General features: G+C 47.0%; 1 protein-coding gene across 4 annotated transcripts in view; it reads left to right on the forward strand.

The window, feature by feature from the left end:
* LOC144115657 (zinc metalloproteinase nas-14-like) overlaps positions 1 to 27231 on the forward strand; it is a 139481-nt gene that overhangs the window by 29793 nt on the left and 82457 nt on the right. For all 4 annotated transcript variants that reach the window (XM_077650101.1, XM_077650105.1, XM_077650104.1 and 1 more), the window contains exon 2: positions 4110 to 4147. In XM_077650101.1, the coding sequence (XP_077506227.1) occupies positions 4110 to 4147 (38 nt within the window). The remainder of the gene's footprint in view (positions 1 to 4109; positions 4148 to 27231) is intronic.

The raw sequence follows: 27231 nt of genomic DNA on the forward strand, positions 1-27231 counted from the left end.
AAGGTAAAAACAAACTGATAATCTTAAAACGTGTGGAAAAAGATAAAAAAGGAGAAAAGAGAAAGAGCGATAGATAATAAAAGGTGCTAAGAAAACTCAAGTGCGTTTTAAAAACTTCAATTCCTTCTCCATCAGATACACTGATGGGGTACTAATGCACGTACCTTCACTACATTTCGAAATTTCCTGGGCTTCCAAGATTTCCCTAGCCAATTGGGTTTTACCACGCCCTACAATTTTAGTACTATTAAGCAGGGGAAAACAACCATTGCACTTCTTGCAATGCACTGGTACGTGTTCTCCAGTTTGTTGGCGAAGTGAAGAGGCATGTTCACCCAGCCTCACGTTTAGACACCTGCCCGTCTGCCCAACGTACACAGACCCACATCGGAGAGGGAACTCATAAACAATATCTGTTGCGCATGAGACGTACGGTTTTCTATGTTTTGTGCCACAACCTGGTTCTCTTTCCCTCTCTCGATCTGCTAAAGCACATAGCATTGCCAGCTTGAGGGGCGTAGAAAACACGACGTCAACCCCAAATTTTGCTGCCACTCTCTTCAAGTTGTGGGAGAGCCTGTGTACATAAGCGTAACTTCAAACTTCCTATTCTTTTGGTCACCTGGTGTGATACGACGTAACAGAAGCTCTTTTTCTTTTAGCAGTGTCTTTCTGAGAGCATCTGCAACTGCCACAAGAACATCGGCAGGGAAGCCTGCTTCCTTAAGTCTCTTGACCTGAATGTCAAAACTTCTTCCCACTCTATGAGGGCATGACTTTATAAGTGCTGACCTAAAACGTGTACAAGTTCCCCCTCACATGCGAAAGAGTATACATATGCCAAACAGGTCGATGTACTAATGATCGGCTGCGTGAGCACCACTCCTCCCTGGGGTCTGATGACGGTGCCAACTTGCCTCGCCATTGCAATGAATGTGGGTGTTATCCACTGTTCAGCAAAGTAATGATTCTTGGTAGAGGCAAGGGTAACGAAGAGCGAGAAATCTTAGAGGCATACCATATCAGTTTGTCAGGCCAAGATTGCATTAGCAAAACTTGGGTGCGCTTTCTCGAGAAGGAATTTGCTTTTTTAGGCCGGTCACGTTGGAGGTGTCTTGTGTGCCCTATGCGCTGTGAGATTTGATACGGCTATTGCGCATGCTCTGCTGGCCTTGCAGGGACTATGTTTTGTCTAATAAATCTCATTTTACAGTCCAGTCTTTGTGGCCTGTACACTCCTTCTCTTGTCTCTTGTATTTTGTGACTGGTTTGTGTTTTGAAGTTACTATGAACCAACTGGCCCACATTTCAACCCTTCTGCTGATTAATCTTCGAGGTTCAAACTTTTCCTATGGAAACACGCCAACCTGCACTTCGTCCTTCAGGGTTAGAGCTCTTTCTTACAAAAATTTACGATCAGTTTCTGATTTAAAGTGAATGACAATAGATATGAAACTCACTAAGTATTTCTGACGACTTTTACGTGTGGATGACTGATATATTGCTGATGAAAATTGGTCACCGCATTTCTCATTAAGACATGATGTGTTTTCTTCTATTGAAATTATTTTTATTTTGTGATGCGTGCATGTCAAATTAAAGATAAATGTCTGCATGGATTATGGTGCATTCGAAGTAGTGCCTTGGTTTAAAAAATTTAAATGTACTGAATGTTATTTTTTTTCTAGCGTTTCTTCCCCATCACAAAAAACGCTACCTTAATAGTCTCTTAAACTACTGTAAACATCCATGAAACAGTTACATCTGCAACTCTTCCTGGAACCTTTACAGTCCAGGAAGAAGAAACTTGCTGATTATTAGAGCAAACAACTTCCATGGACCCTATAAGAGGAGCCAACAACAAGAATACCGAGAAAATAGGGTATACGACGCAGTGGAAACACGTGCCACGCCGGTACACTAACCTGATTCGAACTACTTCATGTCGTGCCTTAAGCTTGTGTGCGGACAATGAAAGGCCTCCCAACATGCGTGTTGGGGAGCTGTCAATAAGCAGTTTCCTAAAAACGTTCTTGGTGTCATTCATGCAATTTCTGGCAGGTAAAAATCAAGATATCTAACTGCAAAATTTTGTTAGCTGATGCGCATCATTACTGCAGGAGAAATTAAAAAAATGTCTGGCGTGCTGCTTTATAAAGACACTGCTCTAATATCTTCATGTATCATGACTTGTAGTAAAAAACAAGGTTTTTTATCAGCATAGTTAAAGCAAGAAACTCGTCTAGAATTTGATCCCAGTTTGACGCCAAAAAGCTCATGTAAAAACTTATAACGATTTTATCATTATGATATAAGAAATTCAAGACTAATTTTTTAAGCAATCGCTTGGAATATTCTTTTTTTCAAGAACAACCCAATACAAGGTGCGATAACAAGGCTCTAAAGGAGATGTGCTTCTTTTGAGCGGGACCACGTTACATTCCAACTTCTTCACGCTGCACAGCTTCTCTTCGAGTTCAGATTAACGTTTTTTTTATTTCCTGAGATACCTGTAATATGATAGATGCGGAACTTCCAACAAGGCGATCTTAAAACTTTTTTTTCTGTCGTGAGATATCCAGTTAGGCTTTGCGAGAATCATAATTCATTCAAATGGTTTTGCCAATCGACATAGCCTCAATAGTTACTCATTATTCCTCCCTATTTTTGGCGTCGATTGTTGCAAAGTTGTCGTGAAACCAGATCGCTGTGAAGCGCACCGGCAACTTTTGAATATCAAGAGAATTGGTCGGAGTGAATGAGGCTTTCAATTGAGAGGAAGTGCTATGTTCACGGTTTAGACGACATGGCTTCGCTACAGCTCCCTGCTTTCCCAGTGTTCTAAATATGTATTTTCGGATTTTCTTAAATTAATTTATTCGTCGCTCCAGCATACTGCATACGCATGTAATATACCTCGAGCGTTGAAAATATCTCTGACAATTCTATTCCGTAGAGTCACGTAATGATTTTGTGGAACACCTGTCTCCGCCAAGAGCGTGTTTTAGAACCTTCTACTCAGAACAGGTTTAATGGTATCAGTGCTGACTTTTTAACAACTTTGAGCGTCAACAAGAAATTAATCAACTAAGGATTCCTTTGCGCTGAGTAAAGTGGACTTTCTTTGGTGTCTTTAATAATTTTTCAGGCTATCACCTGATACTTCAGCATCAACGACAATTTCCTGTTCACATTCATTCAACGAAATTCCTCAAACGGAAGAAGAAAAACACCGTGGCATGTTCTCCTCAGGCTATCCGCTTGCGTGGCTGCCGCACGAGGCAAGCTGCAGAAACATTAAAGATTAGAACAGGCAGGCTTCAAGGATATCAGTGTTATTAACTTCCGAGCTCGATGTGCCGAAGTATTTAAAAGGAGCAGGGATAGGGTAAACGTCAGGATTCCGTCATGATGCGGCACAGTCGCATATATAGCAACGCGCTGAAAGCAAGAATAAATGCGATCTACATGTGCATTTTCATCACTAAGAAAAACTTGGAAAAGCCATATTGTTACCAATTTATAGTGCCAGAATGCAATTCCGTGCAATAACTTTATATGCATGCTAATAATATAAGATGCATATTCATTATTATATATTCACATATTAGGTCTTGCAGCGCCGTTTAGGCGCCGTGCATTCTACGCATTCTAGCCTGTTTTGCACTCGTCAGCTTATTAATTCCTACAATAATTCAAAAGCTGAAGCTATTAAGGATCCCAAATGGCTGTTTGTCGACTTAATAAACTCTTATAGAATGCTTCGGGCCGGTACGCTCACAGGGCTTAGGCATCTGGTTTATAATAAGCTTGTGTCTGTGGTCACCATTTTGTACTTCAGCCTTTATGCGTCCTGGGACGCGAAGCGTGGCTATTATGTAGATGCGCATAGATTACAGTGTCGGATAGGAACAGACGGAATATTGCGGTCGTAAAAGCATAGATGCCTTGGCTACACTTTAGTGTTTCACTTGCTTACAGCGCGCACTAAGGATATAAATGCTTCTGTATGCTTTTTTCGAGGTAATATGTTGCTATGAAAACACAACTTGCCTGCATGTTGAGCCTAGACATGTGGAACTAATCGCACATTTCGTCATTTCATGCAGATCTAATCGAGGGTGACATCATACCTCCAAAGCAATCGGTAAGTACAGTTCCAAGTTATTTGGTCATTTACAGATTGGTCGGCAGATAAGGACTGTCCTGTTTCGTTTTTATTTTACGCTTGTCGTAGAACACACGAGGGTCTCTTCGAAAAAATAAGCGAACGTGAGACTGGACGCATATGGCTAAGAGTATTGCGTTCCTGTTCCTTTCTTTCTAGCTCTCCTTCTTTCTCTCCTCTATCTTCTTTTTTTTCTTTCTTTCGTGTGCCTATAAAACATGTTTTCCGCCCGAATGTTTTCAGCTACAATTTGCGGTAAATTGAGACGGACATCGTCTGCAAACCATGGCGAACCTAAAGCCAGACATCAAGTCGCGCAGGGAGCCATACGTTTTCGGAGTGTTTCAAAATTTGCCGTCCGAAAAGTATCCAGGACAAGAAAAAATATTTCAAATAACATATCACTGAGCACGATAAGATTCAGCGCTGTCGCAAACAAAGCAACTTCCTTAGGCCAGCCACCCATCACCACAACCTCTCGGCCCACGGGTTCTAAGAGACGCTACGTCTTCTTAACCATCGCTTTCGTCGTCTTTCACCGGTTAGATCTGCGTTCCAAAATTATCGGCGGCCATAAAGCTGCCTCCATGGCCGTGCAAGAAAACCGTATGAGCCAAGAGAAAAATAAACAGCTGAGTGTTTACGTTGTGCTGCACTGAACTCAGAGAACATTTCCTAGGTGGGCGCTTTTTCCCATACACAGTACAAAACTAGCGCTACAAATGACTTAGTCCGCAGCGTAGCATTTGCTTATTTTCGCTCATCACACACAGCACTGCTACAGCCAAGTGATCAATGAAGTGAATTCTAACGGCTTCTACATCCCGCACAGCATGCCGTGTTTGAAAGGCTATATACACATGTTTCTGCTGGTTTCTGCGCGACCTTTGCAATAAGGGCATCGCCATATTTCTCGCTGGATTGTTGTGTGCACGTGACGCTAGCACGGCGTGACTGGCAACAAAACCGGTTTGAGACAACCCAGAAAGGAGGAGTCCCGACGTCTCCCTCGCCCGATGCAAAGGTCTGTTCACGAACGGCATTCGCCTACATCTGGCAACGACGCTTTGTCTGCCGCCACTGTCGGTAGACAACCTTTGACACCGCGCACGGCAAGATTCCGCCCGCATCGACTCTTGTTGCCTCGCATTTCAGCGCAAGGGCGGGTAGAGCTGTCTCCTCCTCACTCTCCATCGAACTGCTTCTGTTGCCGCGACTTGCTTCTGCCATCACACTTTCCACGCGACAGCTGTGCGCGCTCCGCAGCCGCGCACGGTTTCATCCTTTGGTAATGCCCGGCTGCAACGTCCCGCAAAAGTGCGGCGCCATCCCTGGTACTGCGCACTAAGCAGCTGCTGACGTGGCGCCATTCATATGGGGTGCGTTAAGCAGCGGCATACTGCCGGCCGCCTTTGCCGACGGATGACACTGAAGCTCCGCCTGGTTGGGCTCCGTATAACAGCTTTCGCTCTAAAAGGATTTCTGCCTATGTCGCCAACGGCAACTTTACGCTCTTGCGCACGAAGCTTCTGAGGAGGTGGCTTAAGGCTGCCTAACGCTTCGCTGAGACCGAAGAGGCGCATCATAGTCTTAGTTGGTTTTGCGCCATTAAACTTCATGTAACTAACTAGCTAAGGCCGCAAAATAGCAGGAATGCCATAGCGTGCCAAGTAGGCAAAGCAGAGAAAGGCGCCGAGGGTGCTGTCCAGCTGTAACGAAAGAGGTTAATGGCGGCGGCTCTTCAAGCCACGAGAACAGCCTGGAAAACCATACCCGATCATGAACGAGCAGAAGCAAGTGAATGCGGTGGCATGTCCAGCAGGCAAAGGATCCGGCCAATATCTGAGTGTTATACAATGGGCTGTGCCTTTCTTGCAATGCATTTCTTGTCTGGGCCTACAGCAGACGAAAAGATAAACTATATTTAAAAAATGTATAAAGCACTAATTTTATGTAAATGAATTTTCAAAACTATGTGTTAAAAGAACGACGCACATGGCTGCCACTTCATGCGAATGACGACACGTATGTCGTTATGTTAAAAATAGGCAACTTCGTTGAGCGAGTACAAACGACGTCCGTTTATTTCGAGTTACATGACACGACTGCCCCTCTAAGGGGCGCTCGGTGGTTTCTCTTTCCCAGCATGCTTGGCTTGTCTTGCCTTCCGACTTGAAGCGGTCTTTTTTCGGTTGTGGTTTCGCAACACATTCCCCCACAAAATGAGTTCAGTCATTTTTTTTCCTTTTACGTTAACTCTAGAGGATACACGAATTGGATTGGTCTCTTGAGGGTTGATCCTCCAGGTAGTCTCAGAAGGCACGACTGCGCCTTTCCGTCTCTTCCCACGGGCAGTTTATCAATCCTTGCGATCTTCCACTGCTGCCGTGGTTGAAGACTGTCACGAAGAATAATCAAGTCGCCTTCCTTGATTGTTTTTCCTTGGCGTTCGTTCTGACCTTACACATTTCGCAGTTCCTCTAGGTACTCTCTGGTCCACCTACGCCAGACAGCTTCAGTTGTCTGCTGGCGTCGGGTCCGCAGTCTCTGAAGGGATATGTTGATTTGGTCAGCTTCATTTTTTCCCACGCTAGGCAGCGATGTGAGGCGTCTTCCTGTCAAGGAGAAGAAAGGGCAAAGAGGTTCCGGTTCTTCTGGTCCGTCGTATACGTGTGTTAAAGGTGTGGAGTTCGAGACAGCTTCAATTTCAGCCAAGGTCGTTGCTAGCTCTTCGAAGGACAGACACCTTGAAGCGATAACTTTCTTGAGAGCAAGTTTGGTTGATCCCACGAGTCGGTCATAAAAGTCACCTCACCATGGGGCGCGCTCTACTATGAACTTCCATTCAATTCGTGTCATTGCAAAGTAGTCAGGCACCTCTGGTTTCCGAATAGAGCTCAACAGGCACAAAAGATCTCGGTTTCATTTCATTTCATTTTAATACCTTAAAGACCCACTGGGGGTATTACATAAGGGGTGGGTACATACAGTCAAATGAACAAGTGTTATGTTGAAAAATGGTTGGTAACAGCTTCGGCGAATGTGGACGGGCATGAGATGGTAGCGATGTCATTGGAGAGGTCGTTCCAGTCTACAGAAACACGGTGAAAAAAAGAAGCGGCACAGGTAACAGTACGGGCACGGGGGCGAAACACTTGGAAAGGATGACGAATGTGGTGGGATATGCCGGCTGGCGGGGCAATGTAGGGAGCGCAGCGCAGCGAACTATGGAAAAATTTATGGTATAGGCAGAGGCTAGAAATACGATGACGAAGTGAAAGGGGCGCTAAACTGGATTCCGCTTTTAAAGATGTTACACTGATATCGTACGAATAGGAGGAATGAATGAATCTGGCTGCTCTGTTTTGAAGTGACTCGAGCGCATTGATAAGGTAAACTTGATGAGGGTTCCAAACTGGCGATGCGTAATCTAACTTTGACCTGACAAGAGGTTTATATGCTAGTAATTTTACCTGTTGTGGGGCGTGGCGAAGATGACGTCGTAAGAATCCGAGAGTTTTATTAGCCGAGGAAATGACGTTAGTAACGTGTGTAGCCCATGATAAGTTGTTACACAGTGTGACGCCTAGGTATTTGTATGAAGAAACGGACTGCAGGTGAACGTTAGCGACTACATATGGGAAATCAAGCGGGTTACGGCGGCGGTGTAAGGACAAACGTTTACATTTATGAGGGTTCAGTTCCATTAGCCAACGGTCGCACCATTCCTGTATGCGGTTTAGGTCATCTTGAAGGTATGTTGGGTCGGAGGCGTTAGTAACTGTGCGATAAACGACGCAGTCATCTGCAAACATGCGAATATTAGAGCACACATTGGTCGGTAAGTCATTATTATAAATTAGGAATAGAAGCGGGCCTAGTACAGAACCTTGAGGGACGCCTGATGTTACTGGTAGCGGATTGGAATTTTGATTGTTAACAACGACAAACTGTGAGCGATTAGTCAGGAATTCTTCTATCCATTTTACTATGTCGGGGGGCAAGTTCAAACGGGAAAGTTTTAGGATTAAGCGTTTATGAGGTACCTTGTCAAATGCTTTTGCAAAATCCAGGAAAATGGCGTCGGTCTGTAGGTTAGAATCGAGATTAGCATGTAAATCATGAATGAATAGGGCTAGCTGCGTTTCACAAGAAAAACCTTTCCGAAAACCGTGTTGAGACGAATGGAAAAAATTGTTCGAGTCGAGGAAGTTTATAATATGAGTATATATGACGTGTTCCATTAGTTTGCAGGGCACACTTGATGGAAAGCGCGTTGTCCCTGTAGATGACTCTGGGACACTCTCCTTGAGGTGAAACGTGTGAAGGTCATCAAGAACGACTCCGCTGTCATGTCCCTTGCAAGCTCTACGTGAACTGCTCGCGTTACGGCACAGGTGAATAGTGTGATGTAGGACTTGTATAGCAAATTTTTTCCTTTCACCAGAAGTGGTCATGCAAAGTCCACTCCTGTGACCTCAAAGGGTTGAGCTTGGATTACTCGGTCACGTGGAAGCGGTGCAGTCACTTCAGTCGCTGGACGTACATTGTAGCGCTGACAGGTTATGCATAATTGATTGATTCTTTTTACCAGCTGCCGGGCTCGTATCACATGGTACTTCTCTCTCAGCTGTAACAAAGTATCCTGTGATCCTCCATGTAGCACTTGATGATGTGCTTGACGCACGAGCAATTGTGCTAGGCGATGTCACCTCGACAGTACACTTGGATGGCTTTCGTCGTACGGCTTGCCACTCTGTTGAAGTCTACCGCTTATGCGGAGAATACTGTCGTCAACAAACACTGGAGTGTCCCTCAGCGGCGAGTCTGCTGGAAAGCGATCTCCTTTTTTCGCACAATGCATTTCTCTATCCACGTCTTCTCTCTGAGCTTGCCGTATCCAGTATTTCTCGGCATCAACCAGTTCAACTGCCGTCAGTGATCCTTTGTTAGTGCTCAGATGTCGTAGCTTGTTGGCGTATCGTAATATCCAAGCTGTCACACGGAAGAGCCTCGTTGCATTGCTGTATCGATCTGTGTCTAACAGCTTTGGAGCGTCAGGTGAACTTGTCGTATGAAGGACTTCCGCAGTTCGCTTTTCTTCCTCCATTGTCGGAATGTTCCTGGGTAACGAGAAGCAGGGCCACGTGTTTCCAGTCGCCTTCATCCAGGACGTTCCCTCCGACCAGGTGGAACTCTCAACAAGCTGATCAGCTTTAACTCCTCATATCATGAGATCCGCCGGATTCTCGGATCCGAGACAATGTTTCCATGCAGAGGTGTCGGTAAGGCGCTTAATTTCAGTTACGCGATTCTTCACTAATTGTTTCTATTGAGAGGGCTCTCCTTTTATTCAATACAGTGTGATTGTCGAGTCAGTCCAGTAATGTGTCACCTGTGGTGGTTCCTTCAGTTTTCTCAACATGTGTCGACTCAGTCGGGCAGCTAAAAGACACGCCATGAGTTCGAGTCTCGGAAGAGTCAATTGCTTGATCGGGGCAACCATTGGCTTGCTAATCATAATGATCGAAGTTGTGATCCTATCCGCATGTGTTACGCAGATGTAGGCCAGTGCACCGTATGCCACTGGGCTGGCGTCAGCAAATACGTACAGGACTGTTTTGCTGGCAGGTTCGACTGCGCCTGCTTTGTAGTAGCGCTGCACTAAAACTTTTTTCAATTCTTGTAGTTTCTCGCACCACCGCATCCATTTTTCATCCAGATCCTGTGGTAGGATGTCATCCCATTCCCCATTTCTTTGCCACAGCTCTGTGAGTAAAGCCATTACCCGGACCGTGAATGGAGCTAGCTTCCAAGTGGGTCATACAGTCTTGCTATCGTCTTCAGAACCGATCTTTTAGTGCTTGTTCCAGGCTTCGGTAGCTCGCTGGACTGCGGAGTGAAAGTGAGGTTACCTTTGCGGAGATTCCATGTCAGTACTAACGCTTTAAGGACCCCTGGGAGGTATCCTGTCTTGCTTGAAAACCATCCTTCGCAAATTGTTTGTTCAATGTCTGGTTGTTCGACTCCCACTTGTGCATTGTCATAGAGACCGCACTGAAGATGGTCCTAGCATCTTCATAGATCTTCAGGGATACCTCTTCATTTTCTGCTCCCGTTAAGAGGTCGTCCCCTTACAAGGAATGCGCCAGCAGTGATGCTGTGTCCGGATACTCTTCTTCCATATTCCTGAAGTGATGCTGAAGAGCTGCGGTCAACAAGAAAGGACTCGCTGTCGTTCCGAAAAGAATTCGCTTCATTCGAAAAGTCTGCACTTCACCTGCTGTTCCGCTCGCACTTGGTTTCGTATGGTATCACAGAAAGCGCAATGCATCTCTGTCGTCCCCTCTTATCTCTATTTGCAAGAATGCCTTTTCAATATCTGCCACCAAGGCTATTCTGTTGCTTCTGAAATTCAGTAGCAGTGCGATAAGGTCAGCCGTCAAATTCGGACCACTTTCGAGGTTTTGGTTTAATGACTTTTACCTCGGGCCACGCGTAGAGGCATCGAAAACCACTCGCAATCTCGTCGTATTGCTCGTTTCTGGGAACACCGGCTGGTGCGGCATGTAGTAGATCAGCTTTCCCTCTTCTTCATTTTCTACCACTGGCTCAGCTATGTATTCCATGCAATACTCTCTGATGACAGCGTCGTAGGCTTCCAGCAATTCAGGAGTTCTTCGAAGGCGGTTTGTCAGTTGGGACAGTCGTTTTTCAGCAGTCTCTTTGTCACTGAGATCGATGTTTTGCCTCCAAGGAAGGGCTACCTCGTATCGTGATCCACTATGCCGCATATTGTCTTCGAAAGAATCGAGCACCCGTTGCCCAACAAAGTTGTCGTCATCCGCGACTCCGATAGACTCCAGGGTCCAGAAACGTTCCAAGCAGTTTATGGTCTCACTCTCGGCCAGTGATATGAGAAGGGCAATGATTTGCATGCACTGCGAGTCAACTATCTTTACTTCTACTGGTTCTTGAATGCACCAACAAAAGGCAGCGTCGACTGCTCGGAGTTTTCCATCTAGCGGCTTGCTTCTTCAAGTTACAAGTTCCCAGTAATGCTCTGAGCCGATGAGGAGGCCGATGTTACCTCTCTCGTTATCGCAGGTCCTGTCGGCTGAAGATAAAGGTACAAGTAGTTCCTTGATCCTGTGTTCAGAAATCAGGATTATTTGTTCACATATTATGTTGTCTCAAGGACTTCGATCTGTTGGATCTTTTTGTTTTGCGCGGTTAGCGAGACCAGCACTCTGCTGAAGTCTCGCTCTGATTGGTGTCCTCCAAACACGCCAACCCACAAAGTTTCTGTTCCAAGAACTCGACACCCGAGTTTTTCTGATGATCGCTTCGTAATGAATGAACGTTGGCTACCACCGTCAAAGAGAGCACATAAGTATACCGCTTTCGTTTCACCGGCACACAACGCCGTTGCCGTTTGTAGCAGTACTTCTCGTTTGCGAGTTTGTTTCACTGTAGATTGCATATTCACTGCGACTGTTGTCACATCGGTTGCATTCGCCTTGACGTTTAGATGGTAAATTCTGGATCGCACATTGTCGTCGCATGCCACCCTGCACAGTTACCGCATTTAATGCTGCTTCTGCACTCGTTTGAACGGTGATTTGGCTTCGTGCAGCGGAAGCAGTGTCTTACCGAACGGAGTATTTTCTTCTTTTCTTCTAATGAAATGTCAGCACGGCAGGCGTTGTTTTCGTGGTTATTCTCCTTGCAGAGGAAACAATGATCTGTTCTTGCTGATTGTTGTAGTACAGCTGCTGAGGAGTTAAATTTCGTTATAGTGCTGCTCTTGTAATTCCCAGTTTGGTTTAACGTCTTCAGCATTGATACCTGGTGCTTCTTGCTATTACGTTGCTGAGCAACCAGGTTCTCGCGGCTTTGCACTTCAATCCTCAAAAAGTCATTTAAATTCGAGAATAAAGGCAGAGTACCTTTTACAGCTATTTCTTTTAGGTGTCCCAGAGCGTCGTCGCTTCGCAGTGGAGATGCAGTTCGTTCCGCGTTCTGTGTTGACGTTTCCGAGATTTCCTCCCTCGCCACGGCTCGGTGGAACTCGAGCAATATTCCTTTCGGCAGTGTACGATGTACGACGGGGTAGAGCAACGTGCCGTAAGCCTCTTGGTTCTGGCCGAACGCCTCCAGGCCACGGAGGTGAGAGACGAGGGTATCGTATAACTGTCGGAGGGACCGTATGTCTTCGGCGCTTCGCACAGGTTCGAGGTCCAAGAGCTTCCGCATGTGCGCTTGTACGATGGCGTCTTCACCGCCGAACCTTTTTCAGCAGCAAGATGGCGTCGCCATAGCACTGCGATGTGGGGGGAAGGCCCTTGATCGTTCTTACTCCTGCGCCAATCACAACCGATATTAAATACCTGAACTTGTCCAAGGTCTTCAGCCGATCGTTCTTGTGAATCATTTGCTCGCACTGTTTCCGAAATTCTTACCAGGGCACATTTTTGCCGTCCAATTTTACGAGCTCTAATTTTGGAAGCTTCACCCGGCAGGTAAGGGTTGCCGCGCCTGCGTCGTTGCTTGGTGATGGCTCTTCTTTCGGCTGCCTCTTGCCTTGAATTTCTGTTATCTCAGCTTGGAGCTTCGCGATGTATGTAGCGATCTTGTCGTCATACTCGAATGTTTGGGTATAGTCCTGCTCCGCTTCTTCCGCTGGCAGTTGCTCCTCGACAGCGGCGTTAGCTTAGTTTAGTCGGGTCTGCAGAGAGCTCATTCTTGGCAAGGAAACACAGTTCTTTTTCTTTGTCCATGCGGCTTGTCATGCAGGAGTCAATATCCGTAATGCGTCGAGTCACCTGTGACTAGAAATCTGATCTATTCGCTTTGTGTCTCTCCATGTCACTGCACTCGGTAGCACTGGGCCGTGGCTTCAGAGTAGAAACTGGCTTTTTCTTCGTTATTCCTCGCCGTCGCCTCCAGGTAGTCGCCTTCGTTCGGTCTCGGGGTATATCCCGGGTTTCGGCACCAGTTTATATTTATGTCGCTTTCGTTAATAATAGACAACTTCGTTGAGCGAGTACAAACGACAACCGTTTTTTTCGAGATCACACCACTGCCCCTCGGCGCTCGGTGGTTTCTCTTTCCCAGCATGCTTGGCTTGTCTTGCCTTCCGACTTGTAGCGGTCTTGTTTCGGTTTCGGTTTCGCAACAACGTAAGCGGGGGTTTTAGTACTATCCTATCCGTTTTCAAACTTCCTGAACCCAGCTACAGCTTCCTTAAGACGCGTGCTCATATGATCTAAAATTGTAGGATATACGTCTCTTTGGGAAAAAAAAGAGCAGCGTGATTAGTTGCGAATCACGTTTTCAGCGCCATCCAGTGTCCATGTGACTGGGAAAGTGTATCGTGTTTTGCCTTGCGTTAGAAAAATAACGCAGAAGTCGGAAAGAAGCATGCGGGCAAGAAGATTTAAAAGGCGATTAGGATCTGTAATCTGAGCGGTTCTTCAGAAGGCAGGGGGAAAAAAGTGGGGCATAAATTGTATAAGATAAAAATACATTCACGAAAGTGCGTCGAGAGGAACATCTATGTATAACCGAAGGTAGACTGGAATCCCATAGATAAAGCCGTTCAAACTTTGTAGCCTAGAGGGGCGGGATACACGGGAACGCTCCTGCTAACATATCTTTTCCAAACCTTATTCTCAGCAAACATGAAGACATCCCAGATCCACTTTTTTGCACTTCTTGCGAACTTGCGCATCCGTTTGAAATTTATGGGCAGCTCAAAATACGCAGGCGCCAAACCAGGAGGATCGCAGGCTTTTTTCAGGTTGTTATTTGAAAACTCTCTTGAAGTCGATCAATTGTTGTACTTACAGCACAAGAAAGGCATGTACCGGAAATAAAGACCACTTCCAACAGCAGAGCAAAATGATGTTTCGTTGTATTAATTTGTTCTTTGTGTTGCAAAAACTGACTATACGGTTAAAATATATGCTGCATATGTCAAGAAACTCGGCAATTGCATCCATAGCCATCTTTATTTTAAATTTCCACCCCTTCATGCTTTCCCTAATCACTTCTCACACGATATGCTCCAGGTATCCACCCATTTAAAGACGCATTCCTTTTGAGCGTTTCCTTACTACTTCCTAAAAACTCGCAAAGCGAAGCGCACAGAGTCCGAGAGGCGTTTCAAAGCACATGATGGCCTCTTACGACCGCGCACCCCGCCTGAAATCTACTTATAACTCCGCAAAGACGTTCACAGTCCGTCCGAAAGGTGTTTATAAGCTTTACCAGCCTACTAAAACCCACGAGGTTCCATAGCGCAAAAGAAAGAACAAGAGAACACAAGAGCTAGCTTCCACTGAACGCTTTATTGGCGCTTAGAGGGTTTATGAAGGTACAAACAAAGGCAGGGGGGACAACATAAGCGGTTATCAGGCTGATGGTGTGAAATCATACATGTCGAAAGCAAAAACAAAAACTAAACCGTATGCAAGCAAAAGAGAACCTAAAAATATGTAAGCACGTTTCACGAATTCGCACTGTACCCTGCATCCAAGAAGGCAATGCCTTTTGTTAGTACGACATGCTGTTGGGCTAGTTGGTCTTCCATGATATTTGATAAACCAGCGCAAAAAGAAAACGAGCAAGCAGCGGGGTGTTTCACTGCGGTGATGGCGTACTGCGCTAATGCATGTGGCCAGGGAAGCTGATCTGCTCGCGCCGCCCGAAAGAAAGGTGATGAATACGACAATACCAAAACCCAGCAGAAGAGCCTGGCAGCCTGGAGCGAGGTTTATTGTGCTGCGGCCGAGAGTCAGCAGCGGCGTAGCCATGGAGGAGTGCTTCTACAACACTTCTTTCTCTTCTTCTTGGTAGGCGCGTTCGTCTTCACGAGCGTTGGCGTCATTAGCCCCACCCTGCGAAAGCATCGACCCGATGATGAAACGAAAGCAGGGGGTATCGAGAAGAGTTAGGGTGTCCTTGCGTAGTAGGACTTCAGTAAAATTACGTGGACTACCTCGGGCCGGTAGTGGCGTCGATATTGTTGAGTCTCATGAGGGACGACTTCATAATTCAGGCAATACTTTTGTTGGGCTAGTTGGTGCTTACGATGATCCATAACAGCGCGACAGACGGGGCAGAGAAGAAAGAAGTTGTGAGTCAGTGCTCTGTGTTGTGTCTTCTCTTCTCTGCCCCGTATATGTTACGCAGATATGTTACGTGCAGTCCCTCCTTGATCCCATAAATATTCATTTCACAGATATCCGCCAATTGTATAACAACTCATCTGCCCAGATTGAATTCGATGGCATTTTCCCATCGAATGCAAAGCTGCAGTCCTTCCCGCTTCTTCAGGGTCTGTTGCAGGACCACCTAAGGTCCTTTACCTCTCATGTTCTTATTGCTACTGATGCCTCGCAGGATCGCGAGAAGGCAGGTGTGGGAATTTTTTCGCCTTCACTGGATTGGTCTTTTTCTCTCCGTCTTCCTGACTTCACTCCCATTTTTCTGGCTGAATTATTAGCAGTAATCTTAGCCTTACGAAAATTAGAAACTACCGTTTCCCAGGTTGTGGTTATGACAGACTCTCTTTCCATTTGCTCTTCCTTATCCTCACCCACTGAGTCTCGGGCATCACGCCTCTTTAAGTTCCTGATTCCGCTCCATCTAAATTCGGTAAGGTTGCTTTGGGTACCAGGTCACATGGGTTTTCACTTAAATGAGTCCTTGAAGGTATTGGTGAGCGCTACTAAAATACGGAAAGGGACGAACACCAATACCGCGCTCACCAATACCTTCAAGGATGCATTTCCAACTAGCCCCAGTTGTAGCTCTTTTGACTTAAATGAGGTTGCAGATTCCTTAGCAAGAGCCTCTCTCAGCGGCCCAATTGTTGCTGTCCTACCATCGTGTGCATATACAGCTGCGGTGAGGTTTCGCAGCTACAAAATATTTCAGGAATTTGCTGCCTCGGCTCTTACATCATCTCCCGAATATCAGCATCTTCTGCATCCTTGGAGTAGCAAAGACTGGCGCTCACGCAGACTAGAGGTCTCTTTCACGCGCTTGCGTTGCCGGGTTCCCCTTCTAAATTTCTACCTTCACAGATCTGGCCTGGCGGCTTCCCCACTGTGCCCTTTTTGTGCCGAACCTGAGACAATAGATCACTTCCTGCTGTTCTGCCGCCGCTTCTCTCATTTGAGGAAGCGACTTTTGCAAATTCCATTTCATCAACTGGGCTTGCCTGTGTCCTCCGCGGTTGTTCTTTCCATTGGCGCTTCTTTGCTTGGACGAAGCGACAGGTGTGTGCGCTCTGCTGTGCAAAATTTTCTTCAAGAAACGCAGCGCTTCCCATTCTAATTTCTTCTTCCCGCTCTCAGTCAGTACGACATTGAAACATTATATACGTTGTGTACTATTATGTACATTAAGTCATTTTCCCGTCTTCGATCTCCAAGTTAACAGGACCCCTGTCCTTCCGTCTTCCAATCTATCAGGCTACATCCTACTACCATTCCTTTTCCTCTCAAAACTTTCCTGTATCCAGCAATTAACCGGCTGTGTCTTGGCCACTCCCCCGTAGTGGGTATATGCAAGCAACGTCTGAGGCCTTTCTTCCTTCCGTCGGTTGCGCTGTTATGGATCATCATAATTCAGGGCTGCAAGGCGTCGCACAATTCGGTAAGGACCCAAATAGCCGCGCAAGAGCTTTTCACTCAGTCCGCGTCGTCTGATAGATGTCCAAACCCAGACAGGTCACCTGGGTGATATTCCACATGCAGTCTGCGTAGATTGTAGCGTTGCGCGTCCTGGCCCTGTTCGTCCTGAATTCGAACCCGTGCGAGTTGGCGGGCAGCTTCGGCGCGTTGTAAGAAAGATGCAACGTCGTCATCTGGATGATTGTCGACATGAGGCGGCATGGCATCGATTGTTGTCACCTGACGTCCATAAACTAGGTCAAACGGTGCCATGTTGGTTGTTTCCTGTACGGCTGTATTGTATGCGAACGTGACGTAGGGTAGGACGTCGTACAGGTTTTATGTTTCACGTACACGTACATTGAAACCATATCTGCAAGCGTCTCGTTGAGACGTTCCGTCAGTTCGTTAGTTTGGGAATGATCAGAAGTCGTCCTACGGTGACCAGTGTGACTGAATATTAGAATATGGTGCAGGAGCTCAGAGGAAAAGGCAGCCCCTCTGTCCGTAACCAAACTTGTGGAGCACTATGATGTTAAAACGATTTGATGAACAAAGAACAGGGTTACTTCAATGGCGGTGCTACTTTGAAGACATGCTGTCTCCACATAACCTGTGAGATAATCAGTGGCTGCTATTAGCGACCTTTTTCCGGAGCCTGATGTAGGAAAGGGTCCGATCAGATCTATGTCGACTTGTTGAAACGCTTGGAAAGCGACTCATTGGGCTTGAAGAATCCGGCTGGCTTCATGAAGCGAACTTTGTGGCCTCTGGCTATCCCGGCAAGTGCGGACGTAATGCTCAATGTCAGGACACAGGCGAGGCCAGTAGTACTTGTCTTGAATTCTGGTTTGTGTTCTAGTAATACCAAGATGGGCGGAAGCTGGTTCGTCATGGCAGGCGTGAAGAATTTATTCGCGTAGGTTCACATGGACGACCAGCAAGTATTGCCTACCGTTGGCAGCGAAATTCTTCTTGAAAAGAACAACGTTTTGTATGCAGAGAGACGACAAAGCGCCCCTGAAGGCTTTAGAAACTCTCCTGTTGGCAACTTCAAGATAACGAATGACGTCGCGGAGATCGGGGTCGGCGCGTCGATGCTCGGCGAAATAATCGGTATGTATTGCATGTAAAGAGACATCGTCGTCAGTAGCGTCGTCCGGAGCTGCTTGCCCGGGAGCACGAGATAAGCAGTCGACATCTGCGTGTGTGTGACCGGATTTGTAAATGACGGTGATATCGAACTCTTGGAGTCGAAGGCTCCATCGTGCGAGGCGCCTGGAGGGATCCTTGAGCTTGGTCAGCCAGCATAGTGCGGTCACTTTGAAAGAGCGGCCATAAAGGTATGGTCTGAACTTCGAAACTGCCCACACGATGGCGAGGCATTCTCTTTCACAGACAGGGTAGTTGGCTTCTGTCTTCGATAATGCGCGGCTCGCATAGGCGATGACACGTGGTTGGTCCCGCCGAACTTGAATCAGGACAGCGCCCAAACTAACGTTGCTTGCATCGGTGTGGACCTTTGAGTCTGCATGTTCATCAAAGTGGGCCAGCACGAGGGGGGGGGGGGTGACTGCTGGCGGCGTTGAAGCTCTTGAAACGCCATCTGCTGTGCTAGTTCTCACTCGAACGGTACATGCGCCTTTGTCAGATCAGTAAGGGGCGAGGCAATTTGAGAGAAATTCTCCACGAAGCAGCGGCAATACGCGCATAGTCTGAGGAATCAACGAACTTCCTTCTTGTCACGCGGCGGTGGAAAATTCGCAATGGCAGATGTTTTCTCGGGATCCAGAAGGACTCCTTCTTGGTTCACAACATGGACTAAAAACTAGTTCTTCTTATGCAGAATGACATTTTTCAGCTTTTAGCGTGAGGCCTGATGACGTTATGGCCTACAATACCTCCTCGAAGCGATGCAGGTGCTTCTCAAAAGACGGGGCAAAAGCGATGACGTCTTCCAGATAGACCAGACAAGTTTGCCACTTAAAATCTACAAGAACGGTATCCATGAGCATTTGGAAGGTCTCAGGTGCCGCACAAAAACCAAATGGCATCACCTGAAACTCGTACAAGCTGTCTAGAGTGATGAATGCCGTTTTTTCTCGGTCCCTCTCGTCTAGCTCAATTTGCCGATATCCAGACTTCAGGTCCATGGAGGAGAAATATCTGGTGTTGCGTATGCGATCCAAGCCGTCGTTAATACTGGGTAGTAGTTGCACATCCTTTTCAGTCATATTGTTTCACCGACAGTAGTCAACACAGAATCGTAAGGTGCCGTCCTTCTTCACAAGCACGACAGATGCCGCCCACAGGCTCCTAGAAGGGCGAAAAACGTCGTAGGCGAGCATTTTTTTTTTCACTTGTGTGCTGTTAGCCTCACGTTCTTTAGTGAACACTCGATAAGGTGACTGCCGGAGTGGTGGGACAATTTCATCTCTACTAATGCGTTGTTTCGCAAGATGCGTTCGCCCGACGCGTGGCGATAGCGCGAAGGCACCACGGTAGCGGTCGAGCAGTTCCCGCACTTTGTCTCCCTGCTCGAGCGGCAGGGTTGGGTTAATGTCGTACTGAACACCCGCAGGTCTATCAGGCTCAGTCGTTGAAGCAGTCGTTAAAATGTGCACAGACCTAGTTTCACTAAAAGCGTCAATATACGCCACAGTCGTCCCCTTGTTAAGGTGTTGGTGTTCGTTGCTGAAATTTGTGAGAAGAACGTTGACCTTGCTATCATCAAAGAAGACAACCGTCATGGCGACTGAAACTCCTCTGTCCAGAAGCAACAACTGTTTGCTTTCCACGACACCCTCATTTTGCCGTATGCTCTTTGAGCCGACGGTTACCATTACACTGAAACGTGGGGGCATGGTCACGTGTTCGTCTAGGATGTGCAGCGCCGCTGGGAGAACACTATCGACGAATATGGACTTCTCGGTCGAGAACTTGACGGACTGCGATTGCAGATCAATGACGGCACCGTTTTCAGTCAGAAAGTCCATGCCGAGTATGACGTCCCGAGAGCACTCGGCTAGCACTACTAACGTTGCCAGAAATGTTTGGCCTTGCACGGTTACCCGCCACGTGCATGTTCCCGTCGGCGTGATCAAATGTCCCCTTGCGGTACGCATCTGTGGGTCGTCCCAAGCGGTTGTGACCTTTTTCAGTGCCGCCTCAAATTTTCCACTGAGCACAGAATAATCGGCGCCAGTATCCACCAGCGCGGTTACATCGGCGCCATCGACCGAAATCTCTAAGTCGGTTGTTGCTAGCGTCTTACTTTCGGGATGTCGAGGCATTCGCCCTCGGCTGCAGTGTGTCGAAGGAGATCGACATCGACGAAAAGCGCCGTGGCCACGGAGGGGTCACAGAGGCACTTTGGCTGATGAGTCGTCGGCACGGCTACGGAATTCGGCGTTGTGTGTGAACTGTCTTGCTGCGATGGAGGATCTTGAACATTTTGTCGTTGAGCAGCCGCAAATCCAGAGGCGGCTGCATCTAGTTCCCCTACGGGGACTCCGAGACTGGTCTCGTCCTGGGGAACTGTAGCGACACGGAGATGGTGATCGAGAGAAGCGGCGCTGTACTGAGTCAGCTTGCGAGATGTAATCCGCGGTCTCCTGCGGTCGTTATCCACACGTCGTATTGGGACAGCCGACGGGGAATCCTCGAAGGCCCATCTCCTTGTATGGGCAACGGCGCTAGACACGTCCAGCCTCACCGCAATGGTAGCACCGCGGCTGATTGTTTGGCGCTTTCCAGATATCCGTTCTGTGTCGTCCTTGGTGCTGTGGAGAATTCGGCTGGAGAGGTTGACTCCGTGGAGCGGCGGAGGCAGGTGCGTCGTAACGGGGGTTCGAATGGGACGGAATCAAACGACGTGTGACGGCGGCGTAGCTGAGATTAGGGTGCTGTGGCTGTACCGGGCCTATGAGAGGTAGTGGTGTGCTCGTACTTAAAGCTTGTTGAACTTCCTCGCGAACAACATCAGAAAGTGTGGCAACTGAGGCTGTACCTAAGCCGGAAAGAGCTTCGCCAGTACTTCTCGCACGATGGATCGAATGATCTCACGTAGAGATTCTGCCTAATTAATCGTGGCTGCCTCCACAGTGGCCGCGTGCATCGATGCAGTTGTGCGGTCGTACTGTCGGGCCCTCACGTCAAGAGACTTTTCGATGGAGCTCGGCTCCTTTACGAAGCCAGTTACAGTCAATAGAGGACTTCGAACCAGGCCGGCGAACGACGGCTCCTTAACCCCTTTCATCAGGAATCTCACCTTCCTCTTATCCGACATGCTTTGGTCCGCATGTCGGAAGAGTTTCTTCATTTCTTCGACATTCACCATCACACTCTCGTTGGGGAGTTAATTTCGGGCCACAAAAGCAGGTCAGCCTTCGCCATGCGTAGCGTGCTGTCCTTGAATACTTAGAGGAATTCGGTTTTGAACGTATCCTACGTTCGAAGGCCAGATTCATTGTTTATAAACCAGGTCCTCCCGTAGTCTTCGAGGGCGAAATAAAAATGAAGCATCTTGCAGTCAGCGCCCCAGCCATTGTAGATGGTCACCCGGTCGTACTGGTCCAGCCAGTCTTCGGCATCCTCGTTGGGTTTGCCGTGGAAATAAGTTGGCTCTCGCTGGTGGTGGAGTAGGACCGGTAGAACTGTAGCTGGAGGATTCATTGTAGCAGCCATTCGTGGTGGATTAGAAGCAAGGCGTAGTCCAAATTCGCGAAGTAGGCCTTGCAATCGGCGACTTCCATCGTGGACTGGCGTGTCTACCTTTGGTATTTGTCCAGGGCTTGAACTGCCGTTTGAAGCGGGCGTACGGTACTATAACGACATCCCAGCACCTCCACCAGATGCCAAGTTGGCGTTAGGCGGCCCAGAGTCAGCAGCGGCGTAGCCCTGGACAAGCGCTCCTACAACACTTCTTTCTCTTCTTCTTCATAGGCGCGTTCGTCTGCACGAGCGCTGGCGTCAATATAACGCTTTTGCATTAAAAACACACGTGAGGAAACGATGGTCAAAGTTTACACTACGAACAGCTTAATTGTCGAGCAGAACACCGTAAACGGGGGCGTCACGACCCAATAATTTTGAAAAACCTGATAGAGCACATTGGTTGCGTTTATTGTCTGTGAAAGAATTTTTTCTCTTTTGTCTGTCAAATTTACTATACGCGCAATGACGCAACAGCAACACACGAGATCGAGAAAAGTTCAAGGTGTTAAGTTCTCCTTTCCGATTGTTTAACCGGCATCTTCTTGGTTGGGAGATCTCCTGTGCAGACAGGTCCTGTCTGCACGAGAGATCGGATTTGACAGCCATCGAAGTGCGATTTCCGTGTCCTGTAGAAGGTGTCAGGAGACCAAAGAGCTGGCGGACACCTTGAAGTAGGACTTTCATCTTGAGGCATCATGAGAGCAGCCTAGCCTTGCACTGAATTTTTGTTATGACATACAACTTACATGCATATGCTGTGACATACGCATTGGTTGTGAAACATGAAGAACTCGAAAGGACAAAACTGACCTACATACACAGCAAATGAATTGAGGAACTCGTTTGACAAACATATAAAGGAAGCCTATAGTGACCGAAACCAAGATGTATAGAGGAATGTTTCTATTTTTTAAATTTGTAGTGTCGATCTATGGTAGAATAATATTTCGATCAATCTGCCGCTTGAAGAAAATTACTTAAAAAAGCAGCAGAAAAAACAAACCATGCCGCCGGTGGGATCCGAACCCACGACCTCCGAATATCGCGTCCGGTGCTCTACCAACTCCGCTACGGCGACGGCTGTCCTAACTGCTGCTTTTCTGGGTATTTATGTTTTGCGTGTAAGCGAACCTTGAGAGTGTTCACCAGCGCCACCTTCGTCCATAGCCACGTCACGTCGTTCCACGTCACACTAGCGGTATTACAGGACGTGCTACGTCCACCGCTATGGACGAGGTTGGCGCTGGCGAACACTCTCAAGGTTCGCTTACCCGCAAAACTTAAATACCCAGGAAAGCAGCAGATTGGACAGCCGTTGCCGTAGCTCATTTGGTAGAGCACCGGACGCGATATTCGCAGGTTGCGGGTTCGGATCCCATCGGAGGCATGGATGTTATTTCTGCTGCTTTATAAGTAATTTTCTTTAAGCGACAGATTGATTGAAATATTATTCTACTATACATTGACACTACAAAAAAAAAAACTAGAAACATTCCCCTATGCATCCCGGTTTCGGTGACTGTTGGCTTCCTTTATATATATACACCGGGTGTCGCATATAACTTGAGCCAAGGGCTAAAAAATAAATTATTAGAGAGAGGGAAGTAAAACCAGTTGCATATTGGTGACCGCCATCTTGTCATGCCTGATCAGGGAGCTCAGTAATTGCATGTCGTCTCGTGTATCATCTACCTCCTACTACCAACAGCCTAACATTCAATGAAAATCTTCTTGCGCGATTCCCCACCTGTGAAGTCGAGCCATTGTCATGCAGCCTTAGTTACCCTGTATTGCCTAGGTTTTCAGTAAGATATAAGTAGGGGGTTGGATTTTTCGTTTTTTTTTTTAGTTCGGCGGACTTTTTTCGGTGTTTATGTCAGAACGCCACTTTCAGCTTTTTTTTTTCGGAGAATATTATTTTCTACATAGGAATTTTCTGTTTTTAGCGGTGAAATATATGTACTGTAAACTGCACGTCAAAACTTACTAAGAGTTTAAACTTTTTTTTTAAATCACCCGCTCATGTAGCAGTATTTACCACATAAAAGGGCATCTTAAGAACGGTCTTTGCTGAAGAAAGTTGTACAGACGTAACAAAAAGTGAAAGTGCCGAAGTTAAATTTTTAGGCAGTGCAACAAACGTAAGTGGATGTTTGGCTGTAAAAACTTGATTGTCACATTCAGGTTGCACTTGTGGCTAAACGAGAGCACGGCGCACCTATATGCTCCGCGTGATGAAGGCAGCCATGGAACTGCTGCTTAACCGTTGCGGAAGCCGTTTGTGCATAGTAGCGCACCGACGGTTGCTGGTCACGGTGGCAAAAGTTTTCAGTGCATGTAGTAGAAAAACCTGCTTAACGAAGCGGCGGCTCCAAGTCGGTGATAATAAGTCTGAACAGACTGCGCTACGTTAGCCAGTAGTGCTTAGCTAAGTGGTCTAGCTATCCTATCTGCAGTGGCATGTCTGAGTTCACGGATCAATGCTTCATAACTTACAGTCACCGCACTAAATTAAGATGTCTTTGTCTCACCACGTTCCCAGTTCCAGCACTTTCTTAGTTTTCTGCTTTGACCTACTATAACTGCACTGAATGGCCTGTTGTGACAGGCATGAAAGTCATACTGACCTTTTTCGGTTAAAACCGAATTTCAAAATATGAACTAGGCGTGCGTTTATCTTTGTTTTTCTGTTTAAACCGAAGACTCCAACACCTAAATATAAGCGAAGCATTCGATTGTCAGTAAGCTGTGCTTCAATTACCTAGATTCATCTTTCGAAACATGCCAAGTGTTTCGCGCAAGCGCTGTTTTCTAATGGACAAGGTCGAACCACGCAGCGACGTCGTTCTAGACATTTGGCCAAGAAACCTACATCTTTCCGTCAGACATGCAAAGGCCGCCGGCATTCTCGCTTGCGTAGAGCTGGAGTAGCTACCGATAATGACACCGGAGACAATCATGCTTAATTCTGCTCTGTATTTCCTAGGTCGCTTGGCTGGAATGAACACGTCTGATTCGCTTTCATTTTCCGAACTTTCTGCTTCCTTTCCAGTGCAGATAATTCCGTCATGGTGACCACCTACGTCACGTATTTCATATGTTTGAAAAGTCAATTATGTAAACTTATAAGCACTCGTGGTGATCAAGTTTTTTGTAAAAAGCACAGCCCATGCTGTAGATGATTAAAAAGGGAAACACAGTCTACCTATGCTGCCCTCATTGTCAACTGCATCAGAAGACCATAAAGGCAGTATTCGCAGACTGTACTCGCCTCTGAAGGCGCTTACCAGCGGCCCCTTTAATTAGGGCTTCCAACCGTGGTCTTGAAAGCTTCTCAATTTATTCGTTTCCTTTCAATGAAAACAAAAGATTTCGGCATTTCTTTTTTTTTTACAAAGAAATAAAAAGCACAATTTGATACAGCAGGCGCGTATGAAGTACGCTGTCAGAGTATGCTTTTTCTTGAAATACTCGAAAGTTTTGTTACTCTTCAGAAGCTACATCATCGTCATCATCCATGAGGTTAGGCACTCCCATTGTTCTGGGAAAGCTCTTTGTCCGCCCTATCCTGAACCAGTGGTGGCCACAATATCCCATCAAGTTTCTGAATCTCTCTTCTCTCCACCTGAACCTCTGCGACCCATATGTAGTTTCATTACATATAATCCAAGCCGACTATGCCAAACTGTGCTATGCGTACTTTATTGAGCCGTTTCTACGAGAAAGGGATGGCATTCGGAGATGTTCCATTCAGGAATTTTTTTTTTATTTGGAGAGAACTTCGGAGGCGAAAATTCCCGAAAGATGAAATTTTTTGCGGCGTTTCAGAGAATTTAAGAACCAAAGTTGTCTAGCTTTCTCAAATTGAAGGAGTTTTAAGGCTACTGGAGGGTAAAGGGCCTCAAATAGAGATTTTGTGGTCTAATTTAGAGAAGTTTAGGTTACGGCATATAGCATCACTGCTGAAATTTCACGGGGCTATGTGTTTAAAGCCAAGTGTAGAATTGAGGGACATCCTAGTGATTCTATCAGCTGAAAAATGTGTCCAGTTAAGTACCCCTATGTAACGCACTCTAAGAACAAAATTTTCATTCCTGCGTTCGAATACGGACCACAATCCACGCGAGAGTGCTATCCTGTAATATAGCGCCTGCAGCCATTAGCCGCGTTTAGAGTGCTGTTTGCACCAATTCAATTCCTATTTCGGTTCCCACCTCGGTGTCTGGGCAAAAAAAAGACTATCCGTGCTAGGAGGGTTTTGGCGATTTGCGTTAACACTTGTTCCCCTGGAGCCTAAGCCTAAAAGATGCGTGCCTTGCACATGTGGTCAGCGCTTGAGACCTAGGAGTGTCTGACAGTGCTCGTATAGCGGTGCTATTTACCTCCACGTGGTTTTGAAGAAATGGGAGGCTTTAGCTGATGTGTTAAAGGGGGCCGCTTCGATGTTTTTAGAGGAGGTCTTAGATAATTTTGAGAGTGCCTAAAAATTCTCGCATATGGAAAGGTCAACAGGCTTAACCGCGATGACACCGACATCATACAGAGGATGTTATTTCCATGGCCCCTACGGCTTGCTCAGATCGAGCTCTCGAGTGGTTCTTGCAGAGGCCTTTCTATTGACGTGGTCAAATAGATAACCTCGGGACAGTTAACGGCCCAAGTACCGATTGCCCCACCACCTTTTGAGAAGTGTAGCCGCCTAAGCAGCTAAGGCGCGACACTTGAAGATTGGCCTTAAGGAATCAGGCACAATGGCTGCACTGCGCACTTCTCGCACGTTCTCGGCTTCCGCGACGTCTCCAAGATGGCCGTAGGCCGGAGTTGCATTCAAACATGTGGCTAACCTCACCTGTAGCGAAAAACTATCTCAAACTCTCATGAAGCCATCAGATGTACTGGGCTAACTGCGGGCTAACTGTCCTATCCTGCAACAGTATGCGCTCCTTTTTTAGCGAGACAGCCTTAAACTCCCGTTCAGCAGAAAACCTGGCCTTCTCATATCGAAAGATCCACCCGTCGTCACTTCGGCGGCGGTGATGTGTCCCGAAACCCCCGTCACGGGTGACGTCTGCGTGTGCGTCTGGAATGAAAATAATTTAAAAGACTTTTAAATTAAAGGTCGGTGCATGTCTCATATGACTTAATTTTATTAAGTAGTTGACTTTACCTAAAGAAAAGTTTGAATAAATTCTACTTTAGACTCAAACCCTTGGGCCGCCAGCCAGGTCAACTACTGGCTAGGCCAATAGACCCGTTGTTTTGGCTGAGGTACAACGGGGGAGGTGGAAACATTTATTCAAGACTCTTTACAGAAGAGAGTGGGGACTGGCCTTAAGAGCCAGCCCCTTACAAATCCTAGGAGAGGTCCCTAGTCCGGGACCCCGGTGGCTTCCGCGGCAGCTCGGGCCCTAGCGACGAGGGCTCTATGGCTCTCGAACCTACGGCAGCCGAGCAGGGCAGCCTCCCAGCTCTCTCGGGTAGGTGACGGGAAAGGAGGGTAAGCAGGGTTAGAGGGGCATGCCCACACCATGTGGTACAAGTCCGAGAACGCACAACCACAATGCGGGCACTCCCCGTTAAAGGCTGGAATAAAATATTGCAGCACTGCCGGGCACAGTACCGTGTTGGTATATAAGCGAAGGCCAAACGGGTGATGTGTGCGTA

Source organism: Amblyomma americanum, chromosome 1 (assembly GCF_052857255.1).
Source record: "Amblyomma americanum isolate KBUSLIRL-KWMA chromosome 1, ASM5285725v1, whole genome shotgun sequence".
Classification (NCBI taxonomy): domain Eukaryota; kingdom Metazoa; phylum Arthropoda; class Arachnida; order Ixodida; family Ixodidae; genus Amblyomma; species Amblyomma americanum.